The sequence below is a fragment of the Tasmannia lanceolata genome, unplaced genomic scaffold (assembly GCF_043159265.1).
Source record: "Tasmannia lanceolata isolate RefF3 unplaced genomic scaffold, GAP_Taslan_0.1 ptg000012l, whole genome shotgun sequence".
In the NCBI taxonomy this organism is placed as follows: domain Eukaryota; kingdom Viridiplantae; phylum Streptophyta; class Magnoliopsida; order Canellales; family Winteraceae; genus Tasmannia; species Tasmannia lanceolata.
In genome coordinates, this window is record NW_027518689.1 from 11592606 (window position 1) to 11620485 (window position 27880).

At 40.7% G+C, this 27880-nt stretch overlaps 1 protein-coding gene across 2 annotated transcripts in view; it reads right to left on the reverse strand.

The window, feature by feature from the left end:
- Positions 1 to 11284: 11284 nt before the first annotated feature.
- LOC143887076 (polynucleotide 5'-hydroxyl-kinase NOL9-like) overlaps positions 11285 to 27880 on the reverse strand; it is a 58088-nt gene continuing 41492 nt past the window's right edge. Inside the window, exons 8-9 of one of the 2 annotated variants that reach the window (XM_077391189.1) lie at positions 24571 to 24698; positions 11285 to 11524 (exon numbers count right to left, since the gene is read on the reverse strand). In XM_077391189.1, coding sequence (XP_077247304.1) covers positions 11471 to 11524; positions 24571 to 24698 — 182 coding nt within the window. In that variant the 3' untranslated portion in view covers positions 11285 to 11470. The remainder of the gene's footprint in view (positions 11525 to 24570; positions 24699 to 27880) is intronic. The other variant, XM_077391190.1, reaches the window with a different exon arrangement.

Here is a 27880-nt window from a genome sequence, read left to right on the forward strand (position 1 = left end):
AGTCTTGAGTGATTTAATTACTTTTAATTTAAGGATTAATGTACAAAACCCCACCACTTATGTGTGGAGCCGACTCGGGCTTGGTATACCACTCAAGTATCCAAGTTGCCTACATATCCCAGCCTCACTGGAATCAGAGTCGATCGTAGTTCGGTACACCTGAACTAAGCTACTTATACCTAACTCATCTAGGACACCGACCTAGACTGGATTGACTGTTTTAACAGTTTAAGAGAAATTTTTTAATTCAAGTTGAAGATTTTATTATCCTAGGACTTCATCTAAGATGCTATATTGTCCTATCTAGACGTCCCTTAGACTAATGCAGGTTAACCAACATCCTAGGTAACTAGGTTTGTCCTAGGAGAAAATTGGGTGACTAGTGTAACTAGATCTATGGCACGGTTGCTATCCATAGCAAACGCCCGTGATGAGGCTGGACTCTTAACTCTAGGACTCCCTAAAACTTAGGACACAACGTGACGTAAGTGTTCTTAAGGGGCCCTAAAGGTTCCTACGATAGGAGACCGTAATCCAACGGCTCCTAAGACGCGGATCGAGTTAATTCGATTTGTTGAACTTAATGATTTTCGATTTTTGAGAATTTTCGATTCCTAAACGTCTAAGGAATACCAAAGGCTCTATGGTTCGCAAGTTTCGGCCTCGAATCTCAACCATGGAAGGAAATCGTGCTCTCAACCCTTGTATAATTTAGCACGTAAGTTATAATATCTTATTGCCTGACATGTTTCTCAGGATTTTCGTGGACAGTAGACCTCGGAGCCAATAACATACTATAATTTACACACTCCAATTATGCTGTATCGATCGCAATTAGTATACGATTATGGTTACGATCTCGGCAGTTAAATTGTCACAGTATAGCCAATTTACAAAGGCAATCTATGAACCCTAAGGTTTCTGTTTCAGAAAAGTTAGGGATTGAATTTATGATGAAAAGTTAAGGTTTTTTGGAGATTTTTACTAACTTTTGTATTGATTTTCTATTAAATTGTGATTTAATATCATTAAGACCAGATTGCTAGGATTAGACAGTAACCCTAAGCAATCGAACTCCAACTCGGTTTAAAATTTTCAAGTAATAAGATATGGATGATTGTGGCTTACTGGAAAATTTTCGTGAATTATCATTAAGATTTGATATCGATTTCTGATTTTTCAAAATTCAAATCAGATTATAGATTAACACAGTAACCTATATCATATCAATTTTAAATTACTCCAAACTTTACAGAATAAAAATATATAGATGATTAAATCTTACTGAAAAATTTGCATGAATTAGCATTAAGATTAGATATCAATTTCTGATTTTTCAAAATTCAAATCAGATTATAGATTAACACAGCAACCTATAGCATATCAATTTCAAATCAACTTAAACTCTTACAGTATAAATATAATCATGATCGTAGACTACTGTATGACTTTCATGGATTTTTATTACGATTTGATGCCCATTTAAATTCACACAAAAATCAGATTAAACTAAAGAATTACTTAAAAAACAAACCTAATGGTATCCTAAAATCAAATAAAAACTTCCAGTAGATATATAATAGATTATAATTTTCTTATCAAAATTTCAAAACTTAAAAATTAAATCTCCTCCATAAAATTGGTTTTTAAATATAAGAGATCAATTTGTTTCCTAGGCGTTAAAACCCGTTTATTAAAATAAATTGTAAAACCTTGTCAAAGCTTTGTAAAATTAATTGAAAATATTTCTCTAACATTCCAGTAACCTAAGTTACTTGTTTGTAAAGAAAAATTTTAAAAATATATTAATTTAATAAGAAAAAGATTTATGGCACGTAAAACGGGAAATCGATTAGAAAACAGTAAAACCATATTTTTTTTTAATATTTTTTAATGGAAACTTTCATTTATTATTAGGCTTTAATTCTGGAAAGTTTCATCAATTTTTAAAACGATTTGGTATTTATTAAAAATAGCCGAAATTAAAATAATTAATAATCCGATTAAATAAACTCCAAAAAATATGAAAATTTTTGGATGATCTAAAAACCATGTAAAACTACTGGAAACAAAGTTTCACTAAATTTGGATATGATTTGATATACTTTTGGCTCCATTCATCAAGAAATAACCATTTTCGGGGTTATTCTTTGAAAAATAAAACGGCCGAACCGCGGTTGGAAATTAAGTTTCCAGTAGTTTTGTATTTTATATAAAACCCAGAAAATGTCAGTTTTTAAAAAGAACCATGTTTTCAAACACTTGCTTTGATAATCTAATTTAAATCCATATTGAATAAAAACAAAAGAAAACCATTTTTAAATGGAGGAAAATTAATTTTTGGATCAAATTTTGGATTTTGAAAACTCATAATCTATATTATAACATACTGGAATTTCAAAGAAAAACTCATTGATTTGATCCATCAAAATTAAAACCCTAGCATGCTTTTTCTACTTCACAAAGATGAGGAATCCTTACCGTTGATCGCGATCCTTATCTCTAGGGTTGGTGATCCAAGATATACGCTTTGTCCAACCCTTTTATACGCTAAAAAAGATCCAAAGAACACTCCAATAATCCTTGATTGTGTGATGCCTTGGAGAAGAAGAAGGAATTCAAGAATTTCTTTTGTGAAGAACACTTGAGAGAGAGATGAACACACTCCAAGAGAGAGGAGGTTTTTTTCTCTTTTTTTCTTTTGAGGAGAGAGAAAAAAGACGAATTTGGATTTTTTTTGGATCCTTCCCAGGATTGTTTGCTTGATTTTTATACAAAAAAGCTAGAGTTAAGAGAGAAATAGTAGTTGCCAATGTGAGAGCTCTCATTTTTGGCTTGTTTCTAATTTTCCCCTCTTGCTTTCTTTCTTTCTTATTTCCAAATTGGATTTGATTCCAATCTTAATTTCTTGTCAATCAAGACATGCTATTATCATTCCACATTACTTCTTTGGAAGAAAATCTTTTTAAGCAATCATTCTTCTTTTCCTTCTTTCCTTCTTTTCTTTTTTTATTCTTTTTATTTTTCTTTCAACAAATATGATGTCACCATTGTGACATCATCAAGGTTGGGTGCTCAACTCATGTGGGTCAGCCATGTGGGGCGCCCACCATGGTGGTCGACCCATATGGGTGAACCCACATGAGCTCCATCTTTGCGGGCTTTAGCCCAATTGGCCATTTCACACGGGTTTCGGGTTTTTCCGTAAAAATTCAATAAAATCTTTCTAAATTCAACATTCTATACATGGACCCAACCCATTTGACATTTATGGTGCATCCCTCACACATGATTGGATCATCTTTTTTGGAAAATAACTTTTCGAACCAAAATGCCCATATTTGACTGTTAGACATCCAAATGCGACCAGAATACCCTTAGATTGGTTCACCCCTAAAGGGAAAAATTAAAAATGGAAAGTCTTTGTGTTCAAACTTTAAAAATAGAAACTTTTAAAATTGGGTCCTTTCGGTGAGTAATATTAAACAGGATCATTTACTATCCCCTGAAAATGCCCTCAACACTTAGAATTTCCAAATTAAGCGAAACCCTGAGAATTCTAAATTTAGCAGGTTTTTCAAAATTCAGGAAATCATTCATAATCTCTCACACATATTTTGGGGATCAAAAGAATTACACAGGAAAAGACCAAATTACCCCGAGGTGCTAGAATTTGGCGGGACTAGGGAAAACCCTGAGAAATTCTAAAAAAAGCAGATTTTCGAAAATTTATGAACGGACTCAAGATTTTTTAGACACAACTTAGGGACCAAATATGATATATTTGGAAATGTCTAAAATACCCCCGAAGTGCAAGACTATGAGAAAATCTTGAGAGATCTAAATTTAGCAGGTTTCCCAAATCTTACAAAATTACTCATAATCCATCAGCCGTACCCTCGAGATGATTTTGGACATATGAGAAATGATTGAAATATTCATAAGATGATGAAAATGTGGAAGCCCCATGAGTTTCTTAAAATAGCAGCTTTTTCAAAATATGTAAAATCACTCAAGATTTCTCAAATATAACTCGGGGGTCAAACGAGACACATAGGGAATGACCAAAATACCCCTGCAGTGCAAAATAGGCAAAAATGAGGGAAATCCTGAAAATTCTAAAAATAGCAGGTTTTTTCATTTGCTTGGAAACTTGAACTTTCATCTTTCAGAGGCCAAAGGAACCCCCTCGAGACCTTCAGGATCACGAATTAACTTCAAAACTCCCATAATGAAATGAAATCTACCCTAAAATGCACAGATGCCTAATCCTAGGTGGAATACGAACTCGAAACTTGACAAACTACCAAATCTTTTACTTTTTTTAAAAATCTAGCAAAATGGGGGTGTCTACAACTTCCTATTGACCGAAAGTTACCGCCTTAGGGTACGCTGTCTCTATGAGAGGCAGTTTCCCAATTTGGACATTACTATTTATTCGGAGAGGATAATGCTCGCTATCTTTCCGTCTAAAACTCTGAGTCGGTTTCTAAACATTCAGAAGTGCCACGCGTCATTCATTGTCGATTAGTGTCGATTTTACCCCCAACAATATTCATAGAATTGGGTTTGTAAAACTCAATTGGTAGCTGAGATTTCAAGTTTGGTTTGGAACCCAAAGACCTTCTTTAACCTCCTCCATCTTCGCAAGCTTTAGAAGCCACTACTTCGACCTTGGCTAGTTTTAGGCTAAAATGGCTATAAATACATCTCTCTTGCGTTTATTTAATTCTTTAACTCAATACCAACCCTCTTAAGCCCTAATAACTCACTTGCAATCATTTTGGCTTTCTTTTCTCATCCAAAACTCTAGTGCTTTGATTTGGAACTACGAAATTGCCTAGCAAATCCCCTAAAGAATTATTAGATTCAGGACATTGGTAAATTCGCCCCTATCAAGTCCATGATTCAGATGTTTGAACCAGGTGTTAGGCCTAAAATCGGTAACAGATACGACAGTGACGAAAGAGCTGATCGGGCGGGCCCAAGGGACTGAGCTGAAGGAATGAAGCCCTGCACAAGAACGCACAAGGTCAAAAGACCAAGTCAGAGTCGTACTCCGGACGGGCCCTTCGACACTCAAGTCAGTATGAGCAGAAGTGCAGAGCCAAAACATTTCTAGTCGTCGTGCAGAGGGCTTGGCCAGGCAGAATAATTCGCTTCATTTCTGGTCGTCCCAGGCAGGACAGACGGCTTGGCCAGACAGATTTTCCACTTCAAATTTATGCCCGTCTCAGGCCGGACAGACGGCTTGGCCGGACAGGTTTTACACTTCAACTTCTGGCCGTCCCAGGCAAGATAGACGGCTTGGCCGGACATCCATTTCAAATTTCTGCCCGTCTCAGGCCGGACAGACGGCTTGGCCGGACAGATTTTACATTTCAACTTCTAGCCGTCCCAGGCCGGACAGACGGCTTGGCCGGACAGATTTTATACTTCAACTTCTGGCCGTCCCAGGCCGGACACACGGCTTGGCCAGACAGATTTTACACTTCAACTACTGGCCGGACCAGGCTGGACAGATTTTACATTTCAACTTCTCGCCGTCCCAGGCCGGACAGACGGCTTGGCCGGACAGATTTTACACTACAACTTCTGGCCGTCCCAGGCCGGACAGACGGCTTGGCCGAACAAATTTTACACTTCAACTACTGGCCGCCCCAGGCCGGACAGGTGGTTTGGCCGGACAGATTTTCCCCTCCAAAATCTGCCCGTCCCAGGCCGGACAGGCCATTTGCAGGACAGATTTGTCACTTCAAAAATCTGCCCGTGCCAGGCCGCCCAGATGGCTTGGCCGGATAGATTTCACTCCAAGTTTCTGCCTGTCCCAGGCCGCCCAGATGGCTTGGCCGGACAGATTTCACTACAAGTTTTTGCCCGTCCGAAGCAGCCCAGATGGGTTGGCCGGACAGATTTCACTCTAAGTTTTTGCCCGTCCGAGGCCGCCCAGATGGCTTGGCTGGACAGATTTCACTCCAAGTTTCTGCCTGTCCGAGGCCGCCCAGGGCCGCCCAGATGGATTGCCCAGATGGCTTGGCCGGACAGATTTCACTCCAAGTTTCTGCCCGTCCGAGGCCGCCCAGATAGCTTGGCCGAACAGATTTCACTCCAAGTTTCTGCCCGTCCGAGGCCGCCCAGATGAATTGGCCGGACAGATTTCACTTCAAGTTTTTGCCCGTCCGAGGCCCAGGACAAATTTCACTCCAAGTTTCTGCCCATCCGAGGCCGCCCAGATGGCTTGGCCGGACAGATTTCACTCCAAGTTTATGCCCGTCCCAGGCCGTCCAGATGGCTTGGCCGGACAGATTTCGCTCCAAGTTTATGCTCGTCCCAGGCCACCCAGATGGCTTGGCCGGACAGATCCTTTCGCTTCATTTTTCCAGCCGCTCCGGAGCACAGCCTCATACTTCCCCAAATCATCACATTGACTTGGAGAACTGGGGGGCAACTGATGGGGTATGAAAAGCAACGACCAATTAGCTATCGACACGTGGCCCTTAAGGGGCCCACCACAAATCCAACACCTGCCCAGGGGTAATTCGGTAATTGCCTAATAGTAGGTGAACCTAAACCCACAAAAGGGTCGACACCTGTCCTGGGGTAGGTAATCCAACCACCCCAGGTCTCCTTCTATAAAAGGCCTCTAAAGGCTCAAAGCAGGGGAGTAATGACTTCTAAGGGGCCACTCTTAAAGCTTTCTGGCTCTGCACTCCTGCTCATACTTACTTGAGTGTCGAAGGGCCCGTCCGGAGTACGACTCTGAGTTGGTCTTCTGACCTCGTGCGTTCTTGTGCAAGGCTTCATTCCTTCAGCTCAGTCCCTTGGCCCGCCAGATCAGGTCTTTCGTCACTGCCGTATCTGTTACCGATTTTAGGCCTAACACCAGGTAAGCCACACTGTTTTCTAAAATATATATTTAGATATTTGAACAAGGTAAACCACACTCTGTTTTCTTTAAATACGTGCACTTACATGCAAACACCATAAGGCCTATTACAAAAAAACACTTGGGTCCCACCTTGTTCGAAGATTCAAAATGTTCATTTGTTAAGCTCATAGTTAGCAAAACTCCATTTTAAACTGAGTGTTCTTTAAAAAATGTGTTTTATTGGGGTGTCGTTTGATGCTCCTTTTAAAACTTTTCCAATACAAAAAACTGTATTTTTTGTGGAAAATGTTTTAAACACGTTTAAACACATTTTATACGTATTAAATGTGTTTTTTGGCCAACCATCCAACTTTACCCCACTACATTTTATAAATGACAAAATTTTAAACGCATTTTTTGAGAAATGATATATCCGCCCCTTTTTATCACCAGGAACACCCCCTATCAGTGTATCAATGACTAAGGAGGGGTTGTTGTACTTATGTCAGAAGAATTCAATGCCCCTGATTGCCACAAACAGTGACAGTGACAGGGGGTGTTCCTGGTGATCAAAGGGGGCAGATATATCACTTCCCAAGTTGTTTACTTGTTTTCCTCTCTCTCTCTCTCTCTCTCAAGATGAACCCTGGGCTCAACAACTGAATGGTCTAGATCTTTGAATAAGGTATGCCATACTACTTTTTTATATAGTTTATTTTTAAAATAAAATCACTTGGGTCGGCCATGTTCGAAGATCCAAACCATTTATCTGTTGGGCCCCAATGTAGATAGGCCTTGCCGATAAAATCATCTCCAATGGATGATCTAGGCCCTCTGATTTATAGACGGACAACCCCATATATAAACCTCTATAGATTGGAGAGTTAGATCATCCTATGGAGATGATTTTCAAGGTACAGCCTATTTTCGTACAGTTTGGATCTCGAATATGATAGGCCCTAATGAATTTTCTAATAAATACATGTTATATAAGGTCTGTGCACAGGCTTACATATTTTGTTTTAAATAGAGTGGGGCTCACCTTGTTCAAAGATCCAAACGATTCGATTGTTGGGCCCAATGTAAATAGACAATGCCTCAAAAATCATCGCAATAGAATGATCCTGTCCACTAATTTGCTCTTGGTTGCTAGTGAAAGGTGAGTTTTGGTTTGGTTAGTTCGAAGATCCAAACTATTCATTTGTTGGGCCCCAATGTAAATAGGTTGTGTTCCAAAAATCACCTATATTGGATGATCCTAACTGTCCGATCTGTAGAGGTTTATATATGGTGTCATCCAATTGAAGGGTTAGGATCATCTTATGGAGATGATTTTATCAGTAAGACTTATTTACATTGGGGCTTAACCATAGTTAGCAAACCATGATTCACCAAAAAAAGGGGACTAGAAAAATTCGAGTTTTAATCCGGTATGGCGGTATTGGTTAAAGGACCAATTACCAATGGTGGACAAACATTAGGCAAAATTATCAACAGGAACCATGCTTTTCAAAAATTATCAACGGGGGACAAAAGGGGTCTTATCAGTAAAAGCTGGACGAAAATGCCCTTTGGCATTTACAACACGTTTTGACCTTGTTTTTTCCTTCTTCCCTCTTCTTTTACTTTTCCATTATCACCTTTTTGATTTTTTACCCTACTAGTCATTTTCTTCCTTGTTCAGCTACCATTGTTGCTGGCAGATCTTGAAAACTTGAATGTTGAGTTCTTACCATCTATCTCTTTGTATTTAGGTTTTGTTTTTCTTTCTTTTTTTAGGGTTTTGCACTATTTTTCATTCCTCTGTTTCTGATTTATCTTGTTTAGGGTTTAAGCGATTTGTTTTTTAGGGTGAGTTCCGAAGATAATGCATGGATGGCTTCACTCACTTTTTTGGAAGAAAAGTGGTTGTATAAAAAAAATTTGATGTAATACATGAATGGATGGCTACACATTTTTTTATTTACATAATTATTATTATTTTGTAATACATAAATTGGGATGTAATACATGAAGCACATTTAATGAAAACAACATCCATTTCTTTTATTATTTCTATCATGAGCAGAATTGTAATGCCATTAAAAGAGTTGCTATAGGCATGGGGTTTTGTAGCAGAAGGGGTTTATCAACTCTCTGGAAGGGGGTTAGTAACTCTCAAAAGTAGGGTTACCAATTTTTGAATGGGCTTATCAAGTGCTTGAAAATTGGCCGAGAGTACTGGAGTTTTGGAAGAGGGTTTTCAAGTCTCTAGGATTGGGGTTATCTAGTATAAAAAATGGGGTTACCAATTTCCGAATGGGGTGATCAAGTCCCTGAAAATTGGCCAAGGGTACTAGAGTTTTGGAAAGGGGTTTTCAAGTCTCTGGGATTGGGGTTATCTAGTATAAAAAATGGGGTTACCAATTTCTGAATGGGCTTATCAAGTCCTTGAAAATTGACCGAGGGTACTGGAGTTTTGGAAGGGGGTTTTCAAGTCTCTAGGATTGGGCTTATCAAGTATCAAAATGGGGTTACCAATTTCCGAATGGGCTTATCAAGTCCCTGAAAATTGGCCAAGGGTACTAGAGTTTTGAAAGGGGGTTTTCAAGTATTTGGGATTGGGGTTATTTAGTGTCAAAATTGGGTTACCAATTTACGAATGGGCTTATCAAATCCCTTAAAATTATCCAAGGGTACTGGAGTTTTGGAAGGGGGTTTTCAAGTCTCTGGGGTTGAGTATCAAAATGGGGTTACCAAATTCCGAATGGGCTTATCAAGTCCCTTATGAACACGTTTTTACTTCCTGTTGTTTTTTCACTCGTTCATTTTCATGTTTTTCTTCTTTCTACCGTACAATTCATCTTCCTCATCCTCCATTGAAAGGGAGAAGGAGAAATGCAAAACCCTACAATAAATGAAAAACAAAACCTAGATATTGAGAGATAGATGGGAATGAACTCACGTTTCAAATTTTCGAGTTTTCCCGCCTCCAATGGTGGCTAAATGATGAAGAAGATGACTGGTAAGGTAAAAAAACAAAGTTGAAAATGAAAAAAGTAAAAAAAAAAGAGGGAAAGAAGAGAGAAGAGGAAAAGTGGAAAAGTGGAAAAGCAAAACGTGTTGCTTAAGAAAAGGGCATTTTCGTCCAGCTTTTAATGACAATACATCTTCTGTCCCTCGTTGATAATTTCTGAAAAAGCATGGGTCCTGTTGATAATTCCACCTAATTTTTGTCCCCCCTTGGTAATTGATCCTTGGTTAAAAAAACGTAGCAGAGAAAAAGGAAAGACAAAAAAAGATGGGAAGTGATATATCCGCCCCTTCTTATCAACAGGAACACCCTCTGTCAATGTATCAATGACTATGGAGGGGCTGTTGTACTTCTGTCAGAAGAATTCAATGCCCTACAACTATTCTAAGATTGTTAATGCCTTTATTTTAGGTAAACATTACTTTAGCTAAAACATCTGTAGAGGTTTCACCTGAAATAATTCTTACCAAAAAAGTTGATAACAAATCTTGCAAAAAGTTGATATATTCTCCGCTTTTTCTTTCGTGGCCACCCCCTCTAGCATATAAAGGGGTGGATATATCATTTCCCAAAATCATTTTCCAAAGAACAAATTTCAGGATTAAATTTTGGGTCACAGAGTGAAGACCGTTGAACTAGTCCATGCCGAACCAAAATTTGATCAAAGGCCTGATTATGACAGTTCGAAAGACTATTATCCATGGGGATAGCAAGACAGTTTATTTTATCCTTGGATAGCACCCTATCCTCTATTCACATCAAGAACAACCCCAATGGATAGGTATACTACAAAAACACGGGGGTTGTTTTATCCTTGGATAGCAAGCCATCCTCCGTTTGCATCAAGAAGACAAGAAGAACCCCAATGGATAGGGTATACTGTACAAACAAGTGTAACCAATCCCAAGAACAGCTTATCCAAGGATTCCTAACTCCCAATTCGTTGGTGATGTATGGGAAAGAGGTGATGTATGGGAAAGAGGCGTCTACAAGTAAAAAACTAATATCTGCTCTCCCTTGTTTGATATTGGCACTCTTCATTATCTTAAAACTTTTTTTCTGAATGGCTGTTTAGGGCTTGTTGGGAATTAAGCAAGGTTAATTTTCTTGTAGCAAGGGGTCCAAGCTATAGACAAAAAAACCATGTATCTCTGAATCAAAGCGACTCAAGCATTAAGATAACTACTGTTGTTCTGAGCTCTCCTATGTTTACAGCTATTCTGATTAATAATAGGAAAAGGAGCCTAATACATCTCTTATGTAATCTTTCTTAAACTCTGTGGGAGACCTCGATAAACCCCAATAAGAGACAACCATAGACTATGTTCCATCACTACGAGTATGAGTATCAGAATCAGACACCGGTATTGAGTGTTAGATCTAACCAGCCTTAAAAAGAAAGATTTGTGAATTCACCAAAATATTTTAATTAATTCTCAAATTTGATTTATATAAGTTAATTAACTATAACGATTTATTTACATATAAAAACTTACTATTAGGAGAGCTAAAAATCAAAGCATGTGTTAACTGTAAAGTAACATAAGTTTAAGTTAAGGGCGCTTAACAGTTCTGGCGCACCATAAGCTCTAATTTGCAGGAAGCACATCCATAGACATGTAGGGTGACATACATCCACGCACCTACAGAAGTTTTCAATGGTTAGAATAAGAAGCTGAGAACAGATTAACAGTTTAAACCACAGAAAGAAGAAGAGCTCAGAATCCTAGATAGCAAACAGTTTTGTGAATCTCCGGCCACTTAGTATAATGATAGATGGTGGTTAACTGTTAAAATCAGCATTGAGCGAGTATATAACAACTAAAGATGACATATAGTCTAACTGTACAGATTAGTGCAGAGGGTCACCAATTTCTGAGCATTTTGTATAGAAAAAGGGCGGCTCAGTGCACGAGGCTCCCGCCATTGTGGGGTCTGGGGACGGCTAGGTGTACGCAGCCTTACCCCTGCTTTGCAGAGAGGCTGTTTCTGTGACTCGAACTCGTGACCACCAGGTCACAAAGGCAAAAATATAAAGATTTGCCTGTTTTGGGAGTATCACAAAATAGCCATTCTAATGTAGTCACCTGTACCACTGTAGCGGTATGTCTGCTATTTTATCAGGGGACTTTTCTTTTAGGGAAATGATAACCCCCCCCCCCCAGGAAAAAAAAAAATTTAAGGGGATGAATCTATCCTCAAGCAGTGAACCATTCATTAAAAACTCAACTCAACTCAACAAAGCCTTTGTCCCAAACTAGTTGGGATCGACTAAATGAATCCTTTAGGAAAAATTCATGAAGAAGGAAAAAAGAATCTACCCGGCTCTAATCATGGTTCTAGTTGGGTTCTTCTACGTGAGCCATTCTTTAAAAAAATAAATTTAAAGGGGATGAATCTATCCTCAAGCAGTGAAACTTTCTCACAGAAACCGTTGAGGAGGGGGGAGATCATTTCCCTTTCTTTTTTTCTTTAAAACATCTGTTGAGGTGATATTATTATTTTTTTGACTGACAACCCTTAATTTATTTCATCTAAAATAAATTTACAACCAGATAGAAGATGCAGATTACACCCTGATTTTCCTTCTGCCTCTGCGGCTTCTCGTCAGTAAGGCACTTGTTTCCTAATTTACATGAGGGTTTCCCTATAGAATAAAAAATGTTGCCTATTAGTAATTGGTCTCTCAACACCTTTACCCAAAACGACTGACATCTCAGTTGACGATCTATGTCTATGATAAAATAATGGCTTGATACTAGTGCCTCGACTCTCCACTTCCGATTCTACAGGACTGCTAGGGCTGAAAAAAGATCAGAAAGGCCATCATTGGGGCAAAGAATGAAATAGCTTTTGTTAGAGCAATACCTGTCCTCCCTTAGGCTACAGTCTCCCACAAAAAAATCAATAAACGATTTATACTCCTCTGATTCGCGGCCATTCATCCACAAGTCAATTCCAGGTTAGCCGCTGTGGACTCATAGAAAGCCAATAAAAGCAGAAGACTGGGAAATGAATTAACCAAAGTAAAATGGGCATAAACCTAAAATGGAAAAGTGAGTGTACAATTTGTTTTGGACCCATTTTACATGGAAGGAAACAGAGCCAAAGTGATATATTATCATGTGTTATTATCAGTTAACACATGACTACGGATGCCATTCCGATCTCCTGATAATCTGGGATTCATCGGCCGTCGGATGGTACTCTCCCACTATCGTCTGGGCTTTATTGACGATCTTAAGACCTCCAAAATAATTCTCACCAACATCCAAAGTGCCAGTTATTCTTTTTGCACACAAGCTAAGACATTAGAGGAATCTCCTTCTATGTTTAGATTCCCTTTGATAGAAGAAATGAAAATTTGAAGACCGCAAAAAAGAGCCCTCGACTACGCTTCACTTGAATCACATTCTCCGGTCGGCCCAGAGAAGGCCATTAAAACAATGCAATGATTCCCCCCCCCCCCCCCCCCCCCCCCACCCCACACACACAGGCTCGTCCCGATTTACCATTCGGGCTTGGGTCAAAGTTCAGATTTATCCACTCTTGTAGCGCTGACTCCCATTGTAGTTTCGAAGAATTTCTTGGTCTTTTCTCCCAATATTCCTCCAAGTGCTCAATATTTCTTAGGTTGGGTGTGAGCACAATACCTTACTCTTCTTTGCCTAAAGGATTAGTTCAATTTTTACCTATGATACCAGTCTACCCATTGGTTTGTGCCTATTATTAAAAATTCTACTATTTTTTCTCCTTCCAAATGTGCCACACTATCACATATGGCATAAGACACCATAAGGCATTTCCACCACTTCCAAAGGCTGACCGTGAGTAAGTAGTAAAAATTTGGCACCCAAACACAACAATCGATGACTTTGTTGCCGCAGCTTTTGCTGATTATGTCGAACCATTCGCCTCTTTTAGGCGTGTTGAATAACGTTTGTTGCCCTCTTGATCTTAATATAATGTTTATGAGACATGGTATGACAGAACCAATTGTGAAGGATGACGACTACTTTCTGAATCCTTAAAGAACGTGGACGAAAAGTGTCTATCGAAACTGTCATTGGATAACAAGTACAATTCTTGTTTGTCTCTTGATGTCAATACTTTCCGTGCTATCAATCCTTGGACACAAGCCTGGATCTGGATGAATGAAGTAACGTGTCTCTTGTACACTTGCTTGGCTAGGTCCATTCACCAAGTTTTCGGGATCTCAAGGCAAGCGAATAATTTTATCGCACGAGCTTTGGTGTTCTTGGATTTCTCCTCATAGTTCTAGCCCGTAGTATTTTACATTTCTGAAAATTCTTTGGAGAGAACTTTTTCACAAGTTGAACCATTATATCAATCTAACGAATGGCATGTAGTTTTTCCACTGTGCATTGTTTCTGCTTACGCGTTAACCACCAAAGTAAGATACTTCCATCCAAAGTTATCCTGGTAATCTAAATTATTTGTTCATCCCTCGACGTATGTCACCATAAATAAAACTCCAATGCTTCCGCCAATCAAGACATTCTCGTTCAATAACGAATGGCATGTAGTTTTCTCATTATGCCCGTGCTTGATTTTCTAGTCATCCAAGGATCTTGCCCAGTCTGCATCACAATATCTCATTACCTTCGAGTGCCCATGATTTTGTTACAAAGAACCTTTTCCTAGAGATCCTTTGAGACAGCGAACTATTTGAAGAGTAGCTTCCCAATGATGAATACATAGTGAATAAATGAACTGACTAGCCACACTCACAACATATTCAATGTCTGTGTATGTGATGGCCAAATAAATCAGCTATCCAACCATTCACTATTATCTGGAAGGATCATGAAGAGGAGTTGTAGTCTTAGTAAAGAGCCGATGATTAACCTCAAGCGGACTGTCAAATGGCTTTGCCACCAGTAAAACAATGTGATTGAGGAGGTCTAAAACATACTTGCTTCGAGAAATGAAGATGCCTTGCTTTGAATGAGCGACTTCAATCCCAAAAAAGTAGGTAAGATAACCGATATCCTTGATCACAAAAACACTCTGCAAATATTGTTATTTTCAATCTCTCATGAACCATCCCCAGTAAGCACAATGTCGCCCACATATGCTATAAGAACAGTGGTAGTACCTGATGTCTTCCTGATGAAGACGTAATCATAAGTAACCAGTTGAAAGTTGTACTAAAAAAGAGTTGTATTAAGTTGCTCAAGCCATGCCCTTGGCGATTACTTCAACCTATGAATGGCCCACACATCTTCTCTATCTCCCCATGAGGATGAAATCTTGGAGGCAGTGACATGTAGACTTCCTCCTAGAGATCTCCGTGAAAAAGTGCATTTTGTATATCTAGATGATGTAACAGCCAAGAGTGTGTGGCGGCAACATATAGAAGAACATGCATTGAGTTTTAGCATAGCAAAGGGGGAGAATGATTGTGAAGCCTTTTGACACAAGGAGAGCTTTATATCTGTGGAACAACCAATTACTCGAAAAGCTTAAGCTGTTGGAGTTATTAAAACTTTTATAGTTGGTTCACATGGTATCAGAGCTGAGGCGTGGTAAACACCGGTATGCCTTCGAGGACGATGAAATTCCGTCAGGGAAGATCTCAGTAAACCCGGTGTGCCTCCGAGGACGGTGAAATTCCCTCGGAGAAGATCTAGTAGTTCCCATGTTGCTTCCACGTGGAGGGGGGAGATTGTTGGGGTTCCACGCAAAAGCAAAGATCCCACATAAAAAATGCGAGGAGATGTGGATGGGATTTTAAGCGCTTGGGCACCCTCCCCTTCACGGCTAGCTAAGAGTGAGTTCTACCTAGGTCCCCAACAATATCTATCAACCTCTCTATGTAGTTTGTACTTCATCGTATAAACCAAGGTTGCCAGAGCGGGAATCGAAGGCTTCCGGGATGGTCGGAAGCGGGAATCATGAAGTCGCCGGTGAGTCGCCGGCGAATCATCGGGAAATCGCGTTTCACATAATATTAAAACGCGGTTCCCAAAAGTAGGAATCGGGTTTCCGGGGAATCATAAACTGTGATTCCCAAAAGTGGGAATCGGGTTTCCGGCGAATCCGAACCGGGATTCCCAGTTTTTGGGGATTCGAGAAGATTCCTGTTTCGGATTCGAAAACCCGGGAATCGAGGTTCCCCACTCCCAGGGAAGATCCTGCTTCCTTGGTATAAACCCACTTGCATCCAACATGTTATCCCATCAGCATGTCAACTAGATCCCAAGTTATTTATTTCTCAAGTGTGCACTTCCATCTCCTGGACCATAGTTTTATTCCACATAGAATGTGCTAGAACATCTTGTCAATAGCAACTAGAAGGGGTATAAGAGACTTAGAAGAAGTAGGTGCAATCATTTAACTTGAGGAAAAATATATAGAATATTTTCAAAGTGACATCTTTGGATATAAACTGTTTCCGAGTGACCGGACACAAACATTTGTCTCCTTTATAATAGAGTATCCAAAAACTACACTTCTTATATAGAGGATCTAACTTGTTTCTTACTGGACCCAAATCATGCACACACACACACAAAGACCCCTTTAAAGGGAGAGGAAACAAAAGATTATCTGACTTGAGAAGTTTGAGAGGATAACTTCCCTCCAGGAAATTCCATGCAAAAAATAAATAAATAAAATAACTTCCCTCCAGGACAAAAGTGGGCATGTGAGTAATCATACATGATGCATTTAAAACTGCTTTATCCCAATAGAATTTTGGTACGTTCATCTTGATGAGAAGTAATCGAGTTAATCTAATGGATTATGGTTTTTTTCTCTCTCACAGACGATTTTTTTGTAGTGTGTAAAAGCAAGGAAATTGAGTTTCGATACCATCATTGAGGAAACACTCCTTTAAAACATGGCATAAGTACTCACATCCTAGAAAAGTAAAAAATTAGCATCAAATTAAGTTTGCATCATTTTGTAAAAGATTTTTGTGATTTCTGTTAGAATAAGCACAGTACGGGCATTATAGTCATTGTATCTATTTCTATCTCTTAATATATAAATACTATAGTGAGGGGGAGCTAGCCCCAACTCACTTTTCTCTTTCTCTCTATTCTCTCTCACAACATGGTATCAGAGCCCTAGGTTTCTGATCACTAGGGAAACCCCGTAGCCTCCATCTTCTCCGCCTCTTCGAAAACCCTAACTCTTATCATCGCACGAGTGAAGAAGAGGTGCAAAGATGAGCCCATAGAGAAGCTAGGAAGATACGGGAGATGAAAACAAAGAAGACAAATTTAACACAGGAAACTAAGGAGAAAAATTGGGTTGTGTTCGTCTCGTCTCGTCTTCAGGAGACAAATTTAACACTAGTTCCAGAAGAAGGAGATTTGTTGGAGGACCCTGGCAGGTATAGAAGACTAGTGGGCAAGCTCATATATCTCACTGTTACTCGCCCTGATATATCTTATGCTGTGCGGGTAGTCAGCCAGTATATGAGCTCCCCACATACCTCACATTGGAGTGCAGTGATTCAGATTCTTAAATACATGAAAGGTGCACCAGGAAAGGGCCTATTATTCAAAAGACAAGGTCATATGAGAATTGAGGGGTTCTCTGATGCTGATTGGGTTGGATCTCCTGTAGACAGGAGATCAACTACTGGGTATTGTACCTTTGTAGGAGGTAATCTGGTGTCATGGAAAAGCAAGAAGCAGGATGCCATTGCAAAGTCGAGTGCTGAAGCAGAATACAGAGCGATGTCGCACACAAGCACAAAACTTATATGGTTGAGATCACTTTTGTCTGAGATCGGCATTGTATCTTTTTTACCGGACTTTTGGGATTTAATAATGTTTAGACACGATAAATTTTATGAATTTTTAAAATTTGAAAAATACCCCACCGTTTGGAAGTTAAGAAAGTTAAAATTTTGACCCGACCCTTTTTCTTTGAATTTTGTACTAGAACAGGAGAGTTGACTTTTTTTCTTTTTAGATTTGGGTTTTGAAACTATTTTTAATAAATCCATATGGGCGGTATTCCGTTATTTACATGTAACATTTACTTAAATGGTTTACATGTAAATACCGAGTATAGGAAAAGAAAGAGAAGTACAGGAGAGGAAAGAGAAGCAGCAGAAAGAGGGTGGGCACCCAACAACCAAAATTTTTTTTTTTTTCTTTTTAAAATGGGGTACGTACCCAGGACGTACCCGGGGCGTACCGGCACCCCATACGTGTCGGGTACGGAATGAATAATTTATACATTCCAGCTTGAGGGGGAGTGCTAGAATAAGCCCAGTAGGGGCATTATAGTCATTGTATCTATTTCTATCTCTTAATATATAAATACTATAGTGAGGGGGAGCTAGCCCTAACTCACTTTGCTCTTTCTCTCTATTCTCTCTCACAACAATTCCATCGTGATGTTTCATCAAATATATCTAAGTAAGATGAGAATGAACATCAATGAACGAGATAAGATAACAAAATCTATTTTTTCAAAAATAAAATAACAAATCTAGAAGCGGACAATAAAGGTACAGGAACCCACATGTCAGAATAAGCCTATGGGCATTCTAGTAATTGTACCTTGCCTTTCAGTATATAAATAAATCAGTGAGGGGGAGACAGCCCGAACTCACTTTTCTCTTTCTCAATCTCTCTCGTAACATGGTATCAGAGCCCTAGGGTTTTTTATCCCTAGGGATCACCATCAGCCTCCACCTTCTCCATCTCCATCCCTAACCCTAATCCTAAACCCTAATCCCATCTCTCTCACCCTAATCCCGTCTCCCTATTTCCCTTGGGTTTCCCCATCCCGTCTCACCCCTCACCCTTGCCCGTGACACCCACCATCTCCACCCGACTCCATCTGTCCCTCCCGCCACCCCCCCCCCCCCGCCCCCCCATCCCTTTCCCTCTTTCCCGCGACACCCCTCCTCCCCAACCCCCACGACACCCCTCCCCTCCCCACCCGACCACATCTGTCCCCCCCGCTTTCCGCGACACCCCTACTGGTTCCCCCCCCTCGTGACACCCCTCCTCCCCACCCAACCCCATCTGTCCCCCCACCCCTCCCTCACGACACCAACTGGTGTCTCCCCACCCCTGGCGACACCCTCCTCTTTCCCCCCGACCCATCTGTCCCATCCCACCCCCTCCCGCGACACCCATCCTCCGGACAACCCATCCCTCCTTCCCGCAAACATCCTGAACCCCACCCGGCCCCCTCCCGCGACTTTGTGGGCTCTCTTCCACCCCCACGACATCCTCTGACTTTTCCTCCTTCTCTGTCCTCAAACCCAAACCCTAGAATCCACTACTCCTCTTAATTACACACTCATATACTGACTCAGTCAGTTCTCTTCACTTTCTCTTCGCGGATTCGTCCCGTCTTCGTTATGTCTCCATCTCTATTCTTATTCGTGGCCTGTGGAGCCGGGCTATGAGCCGTGGTTTTGATTAGTTAGTTTGTCCACCTTTTTTGTAACCATTGGTTGTTGGTATTTCAGTTCTCTCGTCACTTGCTGTCCTTATGGATCCACCTGTCATTGTCGATCCTTCTCCCAACATGACCATTGAAGTCTGTGACACTCCACCACCTTCGGCTACCTCTTCCTCTTCTCCTCCTACCTTGGCACCTGTGGAGGGTTCTTACCCACAGTTGAACATTACCAAGTTTGATGGAACCAACTACTTACCCATGAAAGTTGCAGTTGAGACATACCTCCTTGAACGAGGAAAGGTCAGTTTTCTTCGTCAGGATCCCCCTCTGCCCAAGGACCCTTCGTATACTCGATGGGAACAGGAAGATGCCTTGATTCGTAGTCATCTCTGGTAGAGCATGACCCTTGCCATTTCCTCCACCATGATACTCCTCTCGACTGCCAAGGAGATCTGGGATCACACTGCCTTGACCCATTCTGGAGTTGAGAACCTCACCCATATCTGTGCCACTTATTCTGAGTGGATGCGTCTGTGTCGTGGTGACATGTCTCTTGAGACTCACTATGGGCAGTTTATTTCCTCATGTCAGCAGCTTGACATCTTCATGCCTCTCACTTCTGATGTTAATGTTCTCCGCTGGCAGCAAGAGCAAATTCGAGTGGTCCTTGAGAGCCTAGGTCCGGAGTTTACCCGTCTACGTCATCAGATTCTAGGGTCAGGCAACATTCCGTCGTTACCTGAGGCCTATTCTCGTGCACAGCAGTGCCTTGGCTAGTCTCCATCACAGCTCCCCTCTGATAGTTCGGCCCTCGCGGCATATGATGGTGGTGGTGGTTCTCGGCCACCCAGAGGAGGCGGTTCTTTTTCCAGAGCTCGTGGTCTTGTCCGTGGTGGTGGTCGAGTTGGTAGTGGAAGTGGCCGTCCTTAATTCCTTATTGTACCCACTGCCAACGTGATGGCCACCAGATCAAGACTTGCTATACGCTTCATCCAGAGTTTCGCCCACTTCGATCAGCTCATCTCACCACAGCTGGCCCTTCTGACACAGTGTCTTCTGCGCCTGGTTCTACCTCTGTTGATGAGTCCTTCAGTTTTACGAGGGCAGATTATGAGGAGTTACAACAGTTTCAACAGGGTGCCTCCCATCCCACTGCAGGCTTTGCTCAGCAAGGTAGTTCACCCACGACCTTACTCTCTAGCTCAGGGTCTTGGATCATTGACTCGGGAGCCTCAAATCATATGATTGGTAACTCGTCTCAGCTCTCTTCTTTTCGCTCATTCCATCTGATTTTCAGTCTATTACTCTAGCTGATGGTTCCACTACTCCCATTATTGGTATTGACACCACTTGTCATTCACCTCATCTGCCACTATCATCTGTATTATGTTTCCCTAAGTCTGCGTAGGTAGTTTGTATCAGCCGATTTTACATTCTTTGAGTCTGAACCCTTCTTCGACTCTGGTTCTATCCCTACCTCTTCCAGGTTGGAGCCTGAGGTGTCCATCTCTCTTCCTGTCCAAAACTCCTGCATCTTTACCATCCACTTCTGACTTCCTTCCTGGTCAAGTTGACTCCTGTCTTCCCAGAGTGGATCCTCCACCTATTAAGTTTCAATATCAACATCGTCAGCAACAAGCGCGTCAGCCTCACCCCGACAAATCGTCTTCACATGCAGAGATCCCCTTACCCTCTACTCAGGTATTCTCCCCCCCTATCCTGTAGTTGTATCTGACTCACCTATTGCTTCGCATACTCGTTCTCATTCTACTGCATACCCTATATCTCATTTTGTTTGCTATGATCGTCTAACTCTTACTTACAAAAGTTTTGTGCTCTCTATGTCCTCTTGTATTATCACAATCTTTGGATGAGGCTCTCAATCACCCAGGGTGGCGCGCTGCCATGGACCTTGAGATGGGTGCTCTACATTCTAACCAGACGTGGGATATGGTTTCTCTACCTACTGGTGCTCGACCTGTTGGTTACCGTTGGGTGTTCTCCATTAAATATCTGTCTGATGGTACTGTTGAGCGACTGAAGGCTCGTCTCGTTGCTAAGGGGTACACTCAGACTTTCGGTGTTGATTACAATGAGACATTTTCTCCAGTTGCGAAGATACCTTTAGTTCGGGTTCTGTTGTCCTTTGCAGTCAATAATGGCTGGCATCTTTACCAGCTAGATGTGAAGAATGCCTTTTTGCATTGCGACCTCCTTGAAGAGGTGTATATGGAGCAACCTCCAGGGTATGTTGCTCAGGGGGAGTTGTCATCTTCCGTCTGTCACCTCAGGAAATCCTTATATGGGTTGAAGCAATCTCCACGTGCATGGTTTGTGTAAGCCAAAGGGTTCCCATGGTTTAATCATTCACCTTACCTTCTTGTTTTGATGCTAGCAAACCCAATTGATTAGTATTTATGGACTAATGTGTTGCTTGTAGTGCTGTACCTTAGACAGGAACTTGACATGTCATATCGCCATTATACAACTCAACACAATACATGGCTTGCGAATCAAGATGCAAAGGAACCAAAGAGTTTGCACCTACATTGAAGACATCAACCTTGGAAGATGTTCGAGTCAAGAGCTCAAACTCAAAGATCCCACAAGCATGCCTAGCAAGTGCTAGTAGGAGCTTGGAGTTGAACAAGCATTGGTGACACCTCATGGACCATTCAATATGCTCAAGGAATGGAGGATGTCACAAGAGCCGAAGAAAGTCAAAGAGTTCACTCGCAAGTAGAAGTTGTCCAAGAAAGTGCGGAGGAGCCAAGCAATCCAAGAAGACTCAAGGTTTTATCTTTTTAGATTGTATTTGGAGTCCTCTTGTTATTTGTATGTGCACTTTCAAAAAGGTTTTCAAAATGGTTTTCATAAAAACTTTAACATCTTTGAAAACCATCTACACACTCCCCAAAATGTATTTGAAAACCTTGGACAAAAGCCCAAAGACCATGGCCCAAAGTCCCTAAGATTTTAACTTTAAAATGGATTTTCAAACAGGGCCGGTCGACCTGGGTTCCCCGAGCGACCGCGGCAAGGTGGCTGGAAATCTAGCACCTGTTGAAGCATAGCGGGCCGGTCGACCAGGGCTTCACTAGCGACCGCGGGTGTGTTTCTGGAAACCCAGAAACAATCCATCAGGGTCGGGCCGGGCGACCGCGGATAGGGAACTAGACATAAATATAAAAATCCAGGTAGCTCTCGCCGGGCGACCGCCATGACTCGGTCGACCGCGCCGGTTTGAAATTTGAAAATAAAAAAGAGAGTGTCTAATAGGGCGGGCGACCGCGACACCTCGGTCGACCGTGCCGGTATCGAAATGTAGCCGTTGGGGCTTGCGCAGCTTGACTTTTTCAACTCCATTTTTTACGGTTTTGCCCCGAAATGATCATATTTCTTCATGGGCTATTTAAACCCTATCCTAAACCAACTAAGCAACCTTTTGGCACTTCATTTTCAAATTCTTTGAGCCTAAACTTGAAAATCGAAGGTTCCTTAGTTTTCCTCTTCTATGTTTTGATTTGTACATTTACATTTATCAAGAGGATCTCCATACGCTTTATCTTTGCTATCTTTTGGAGAGTTTATGTGAGCTATTATATTTGTAATCCGCCTATTAAGAGGCTTTGAAAGTTTTTCTATTTTGTTTTTGAGAGGGTCTTCGATTCGGCCCGTTAAGAAAGGCGAATCAAGATTATGAGGGGTTCTACGCTTCAGCCCATTAGAAAGGAGAAGCTTGAGTGTTGCAAGAGGGTCTTACGCTTTGGCCTGGTAAGAAAGGAAAAGCTCGTCATTGTAAGAAGGTCTTACGCTTCGGCCTGATAAGAAAGGAGAAGCTCGACATTGTAAGAGGTGCACCAGGAAAGGGCTTATTATTCAAACGGCATGGTGATATGAGAATTTAGGGGTTCTCTGATGCTGATTGGGCTGGATCTCCTGCCGATAGGAGATCGACTACCAGGTATTGTACCTTTGTGGGAGGCAACCTGATTTCATGCAAAAGCAAAAAGCAGGAAGTCATTGCAAAGTCAAGTGCTGATGAAGAATGCAGAGCAATGGCACATACTAGTACATAGATTATCTGGTTGAGGTCACTCCTGTTTGAGATTGGTATTGTGTTTCCTTCGCCTTCACAGTTGTATTGTGACAACAGGGCTGCCATCTATATTGCGACAATCCAGTCTTCCATGAGCGAACAAAGCATATCGAAGTCGACTGTCATTTCATTCGTCAGAGAATTCAGAAATGGGAGATATGTACTGTATTCACTCGTCCTGCAGAACAGTTGGCTGATATGTTCACAAAACCATTGAATAGAGCAAAGTTGAGTGACATTTGTAGCAAGCTAGGAATGTATAACTTATTCATTCCAGCTTGAGGGGGAGTGTTAGAATAAGCCTATGGGCATTCTAGTAATTGTACCTTGCCTTTCAATATAAAAATAAATCAGTGAGGGGGAGACAGCCCTAACTCACTTTTCTCTTTCTCAATCTCTCTCGTAACACCACACATCTGAATGAATTAAGGATAAAAAAGTATAACTTTTATTAATATTAGAAGGATAAGTCCAACAATAAGTTGCTGCAAAACAAAGAATTGACTGTGGAATAGGTCAACCATTCAAAATTATTGATTTGGAAGCAAAATGCTTGAGCACTATTATCAAACAAAGCTCTGACACCATGTTTTTTTTTTTGAAAGGTTAGCTCTGACACCATGTTAATTGATCATAAAAGATAAATGATTATATATGCATTACAAAGATGTTAATTTGCTAAACAGACTATATAATTAATACGCAGGCTAAGAAATGATATAGAAGTGAACCCAGAAATGATATAGAAGTGAACCCATAAAGTAAGAAAAAATCTTGTGCATTCTTAATACACACAGTTACAAAACCACACAATCTGTAACTGCAGATCAAACATTAAATTTAAAATCTTAAGAACGAAGCATTATAAGGGTTTTATCACAAAGAAAATCAGGATAAGAAATTAAAATCTTAAGAATGAAGCATTATAAATGTGAGGAATGATAGATACAAGGGAGCCCTTACATAAAGAGCCTCAAAATGGCTCATGATTGGATCCACGTCATCAAATGTAACTGATTTTTCTTTTTCAACCAATTTTAAAATGTAACTGAAAATTATGGGGATCCAATGAAGAGCCCTTTTGCCGCTCTTTATGCAAGGGCTCCCATGTATCTATCATTGCTCTATAAATGTTTATACTAAAGAAAATCAGGATAAGAAGAATAGTGTTCTGATAGAGATAATTACCTGCAACAAACAAGTGGGGATTTCAATAAACCCCTGTAAAAGAACATCGACCTTCTCCAGATTGTAACCTGGAACAGGTGTAATCAAATAGAGTAGCTCTTTCGAAAGGTCTACACCCCTAACAAGCCCTGATTGAAGAAAACATTAAGTAAATCCAGAACATAAGATTCTATTAGAGTATGCAAAACCAGATTCCCAAAAAAATACGAAAATAGCTATGATTAGCCGACAGTTTGAATTTATTGTCGACACACGTGTCCTGCCGTGTCCAACACGACATGCGTGTCCACAAGTGTCGACACTCCTTTGGACACTTTTAGTTTGTTAAATGAATACCATATTTCTATTGTTGCAAATTATGATTGTAATTAGTAATTTTATATGTACGTAAATGTCACTCTTTCTAGATTTTTATTTGTTGCCATGTCAGACAACTCATACCCGTGTTGAAACTCGACACACGAATCCGTATCTACAATCATGATCATATGTACTTTGTATTTTAGCCGTGTCCCCGTTTCTAAATTTTGGGAGTTTGCCGTGTCCGTGTCGACACACGACACTCGTGTCCGTGTCCACAAATCATAGGGAAATAGTCTACAGAATAACTTTATGATCAGTGTACGAATGCTTATGAATTTTTTATTTAATCAATGCCCAACCAATAAACACTAATATTAGGAGAGGAAGATATCTTTCAAACCAATGAACACTAATATTAGGAGAAGAAGATATCTTTCCAAAGAAGGTTTGATGAGAGAGATTGATGTATACATTTGTTAAAAACTAATTTCACTAATCTTTCTTATTACAACTAACCCTACATTTGTTAAAAACTAATTTCACTAATCTTTCTTATTACAACTAACCCCAATCAGTAGTAAAATAGAAAACTTAAGGGACAAACATAAAAAGGATAATGATAAACTAAGAACTAGATAAAGACAAATTCTAATATAACTTGTTGCCTAATCAAGATTAATCTACTGCAACAGTGGAGATATGATGATCTCATATACTCTAAAGACTAAAATCCAATGGTGGAGATCTAATATTCTCTAACATGCGCTATCAAACACATGTGGATTGAAAATAGACATACGTTAGATTACAAGAAATGTCTCATTAAGAAACAAAAGTAGAATCTTCCGATTTGATGCACATTGTCAAAAGTTAATCTGTTGATGAGTGTATGCTGATGACTGTGACTGATGCTGCGTCAAGGGGAAGCGGAAGTGTGGGTGCCTCTTCCGAAAGGAATTTTGAGAAACTACAAAGGAGAACCACTCAGTGAATTTTTGTATCACACGTCGGTTGAGGAATATAGTGCACATTCAGAGATGACGGCAGGTTACCTTGGTAAGAAATTCTTAGAAAAATATGGACTACATGACAGCATCCTCGAAGGAGACAATCAGGTTGCGATCGACTGTTTTCATAGACCTATGAACCGTATACCATATTATTATAGGCGTATGTTTAATGATCTGTGTCGTTGGGAAGGTTACAGATATGTAAGTAAGCAATGGTTTCCCCGCGAATTCAATGTAATGGCTGATAATGCCTCTCGTGAGGCAGTGTTCATAGAAGGCAGTATGTTAATCGAGACCGTTCCAAGGGATTTATGGATCGTTTAGAACCGTTAGGAGGTCAAGATGTATGGAACGGAGTTTCTCGTACCATATTGTGAACAAGGTTAGTTTTTAATGGAAATTATTGAACTAATCTGGTTTTAATGTTTAAGGGTATGTTTGGTCGTACAAAAAGTCCGGGAAAATCAGCAATTTGTCCTACCATTATCTGGATTCTGGACAAGATTAGTTTTACGGAAATTATGGAACTAATCTGGTTTAATGTAGGTTCTGTTTTGTTGTGCAAAATAGGAAAAATCAAAGTAAAAGGACATACTTTCCTTTTCCTCTTTTTCCCAGTATGGTTTGATTGGCTGTAAATTTTCCAAATACAAGCTCTTTTTTAGTGTTAATTTGACTTTCCTCTCAAATCAAGAGGGAAAAGAATAGTAATGAAATGGAAATTTGTTTTCCTTTGTACTTCTATATTACGTGCATCCAAACAGGAACAAAAGAATAGGGCCCAACCGTACTTTTGCATTTTAGTGAGAAGTGTGGCTATATCAATCCTCTTTAGAAATAGGAATTAACTTGGGAATTTATGGAAAGGCATTTCCCAGCTCACTTTTCAGCAGATTTTGTCTTATTCATTTAATTCATGTGGGATTAACTTGGGGATTTCGTGGAAAGGCATTTCCGAGCTCACTTTTCGGCAGATTTTGTTTTATTCATTTAATTCGTCTGAGGTGGCTGTTCTCCCATGAAAAAGTCAACCGTGAAATGCCTTTCTCCGAAATACCCTAGTAAATCCCAAAGAAATAATTACTCAAATCAGTCTTGCATGGACCATGATGATTGGCATTAGATATTCTAATAAATAAGAGTAATCCAACTACGCAGACATAGACTCCTAGAATCAATACTAGGAAAATGATATATTTGCCTACAATAAGGATGTCCACGTCCACCACCAACACGCCCGCCACCATGGCTACTGCCACAGGCTCGTGGAAATGAACCACCGCCCCTGACAAGGGGTGCAACTTGGGCAGGCTCAACCCGAATCCGACGGGTTCAACCCGGAAAAAAGTGGGGTTGGGTTGAGTTCAGGTCGGGTTCGGGTTTGGGTTCGGGTTGGGTTTTCTCAACCAGAGTTGAGTTCGGGTTGAGGGCTTTGGCAACCCGACATTTTTAATTTATTTTTTTATTTTTTAAGCTTAAAATCTCGGGTTGGGTCGGGTTGAACTCGGGTCGGGGTTGGGTTCGGGTTGGAACTCGGGTCGGGTCAGGTTTGGGTTGAGCAAATGGTTGCTCGGGTCGGGTTCGGGTTGACCTCAACCCGACCCAACCCGACCAGAGTTGCACCCCTACCCCTGACAGGGTGACTACCGCCATCATACGCAGCTAGAGCAGAACTGTCAACAGGTACCCGTGACGTAGACTCTCCAAGACACTGTTGTGCACGGGAGTAGGCCTCTCTCAGCGATGGATTGTTGCCTGAACCAAGAATCCAAGAATCTGATGACGCAAATGAGTGAACTCGGGGCCCAAGCCCTCAAGATAGTGCACCACTCGAATCTGTTTCCGCTGCCGGCGGGGGACGATGACATCAGATGTAAGAGGCATGAATATGTCAAGTTGCTGACACAAAGAGACAAACAGGCCATAGTGAGTCTCAAGAGACATGTCACCACGGCGCAGACGTATCCACTCAGAATACGTGGCACGGATACGCGTGA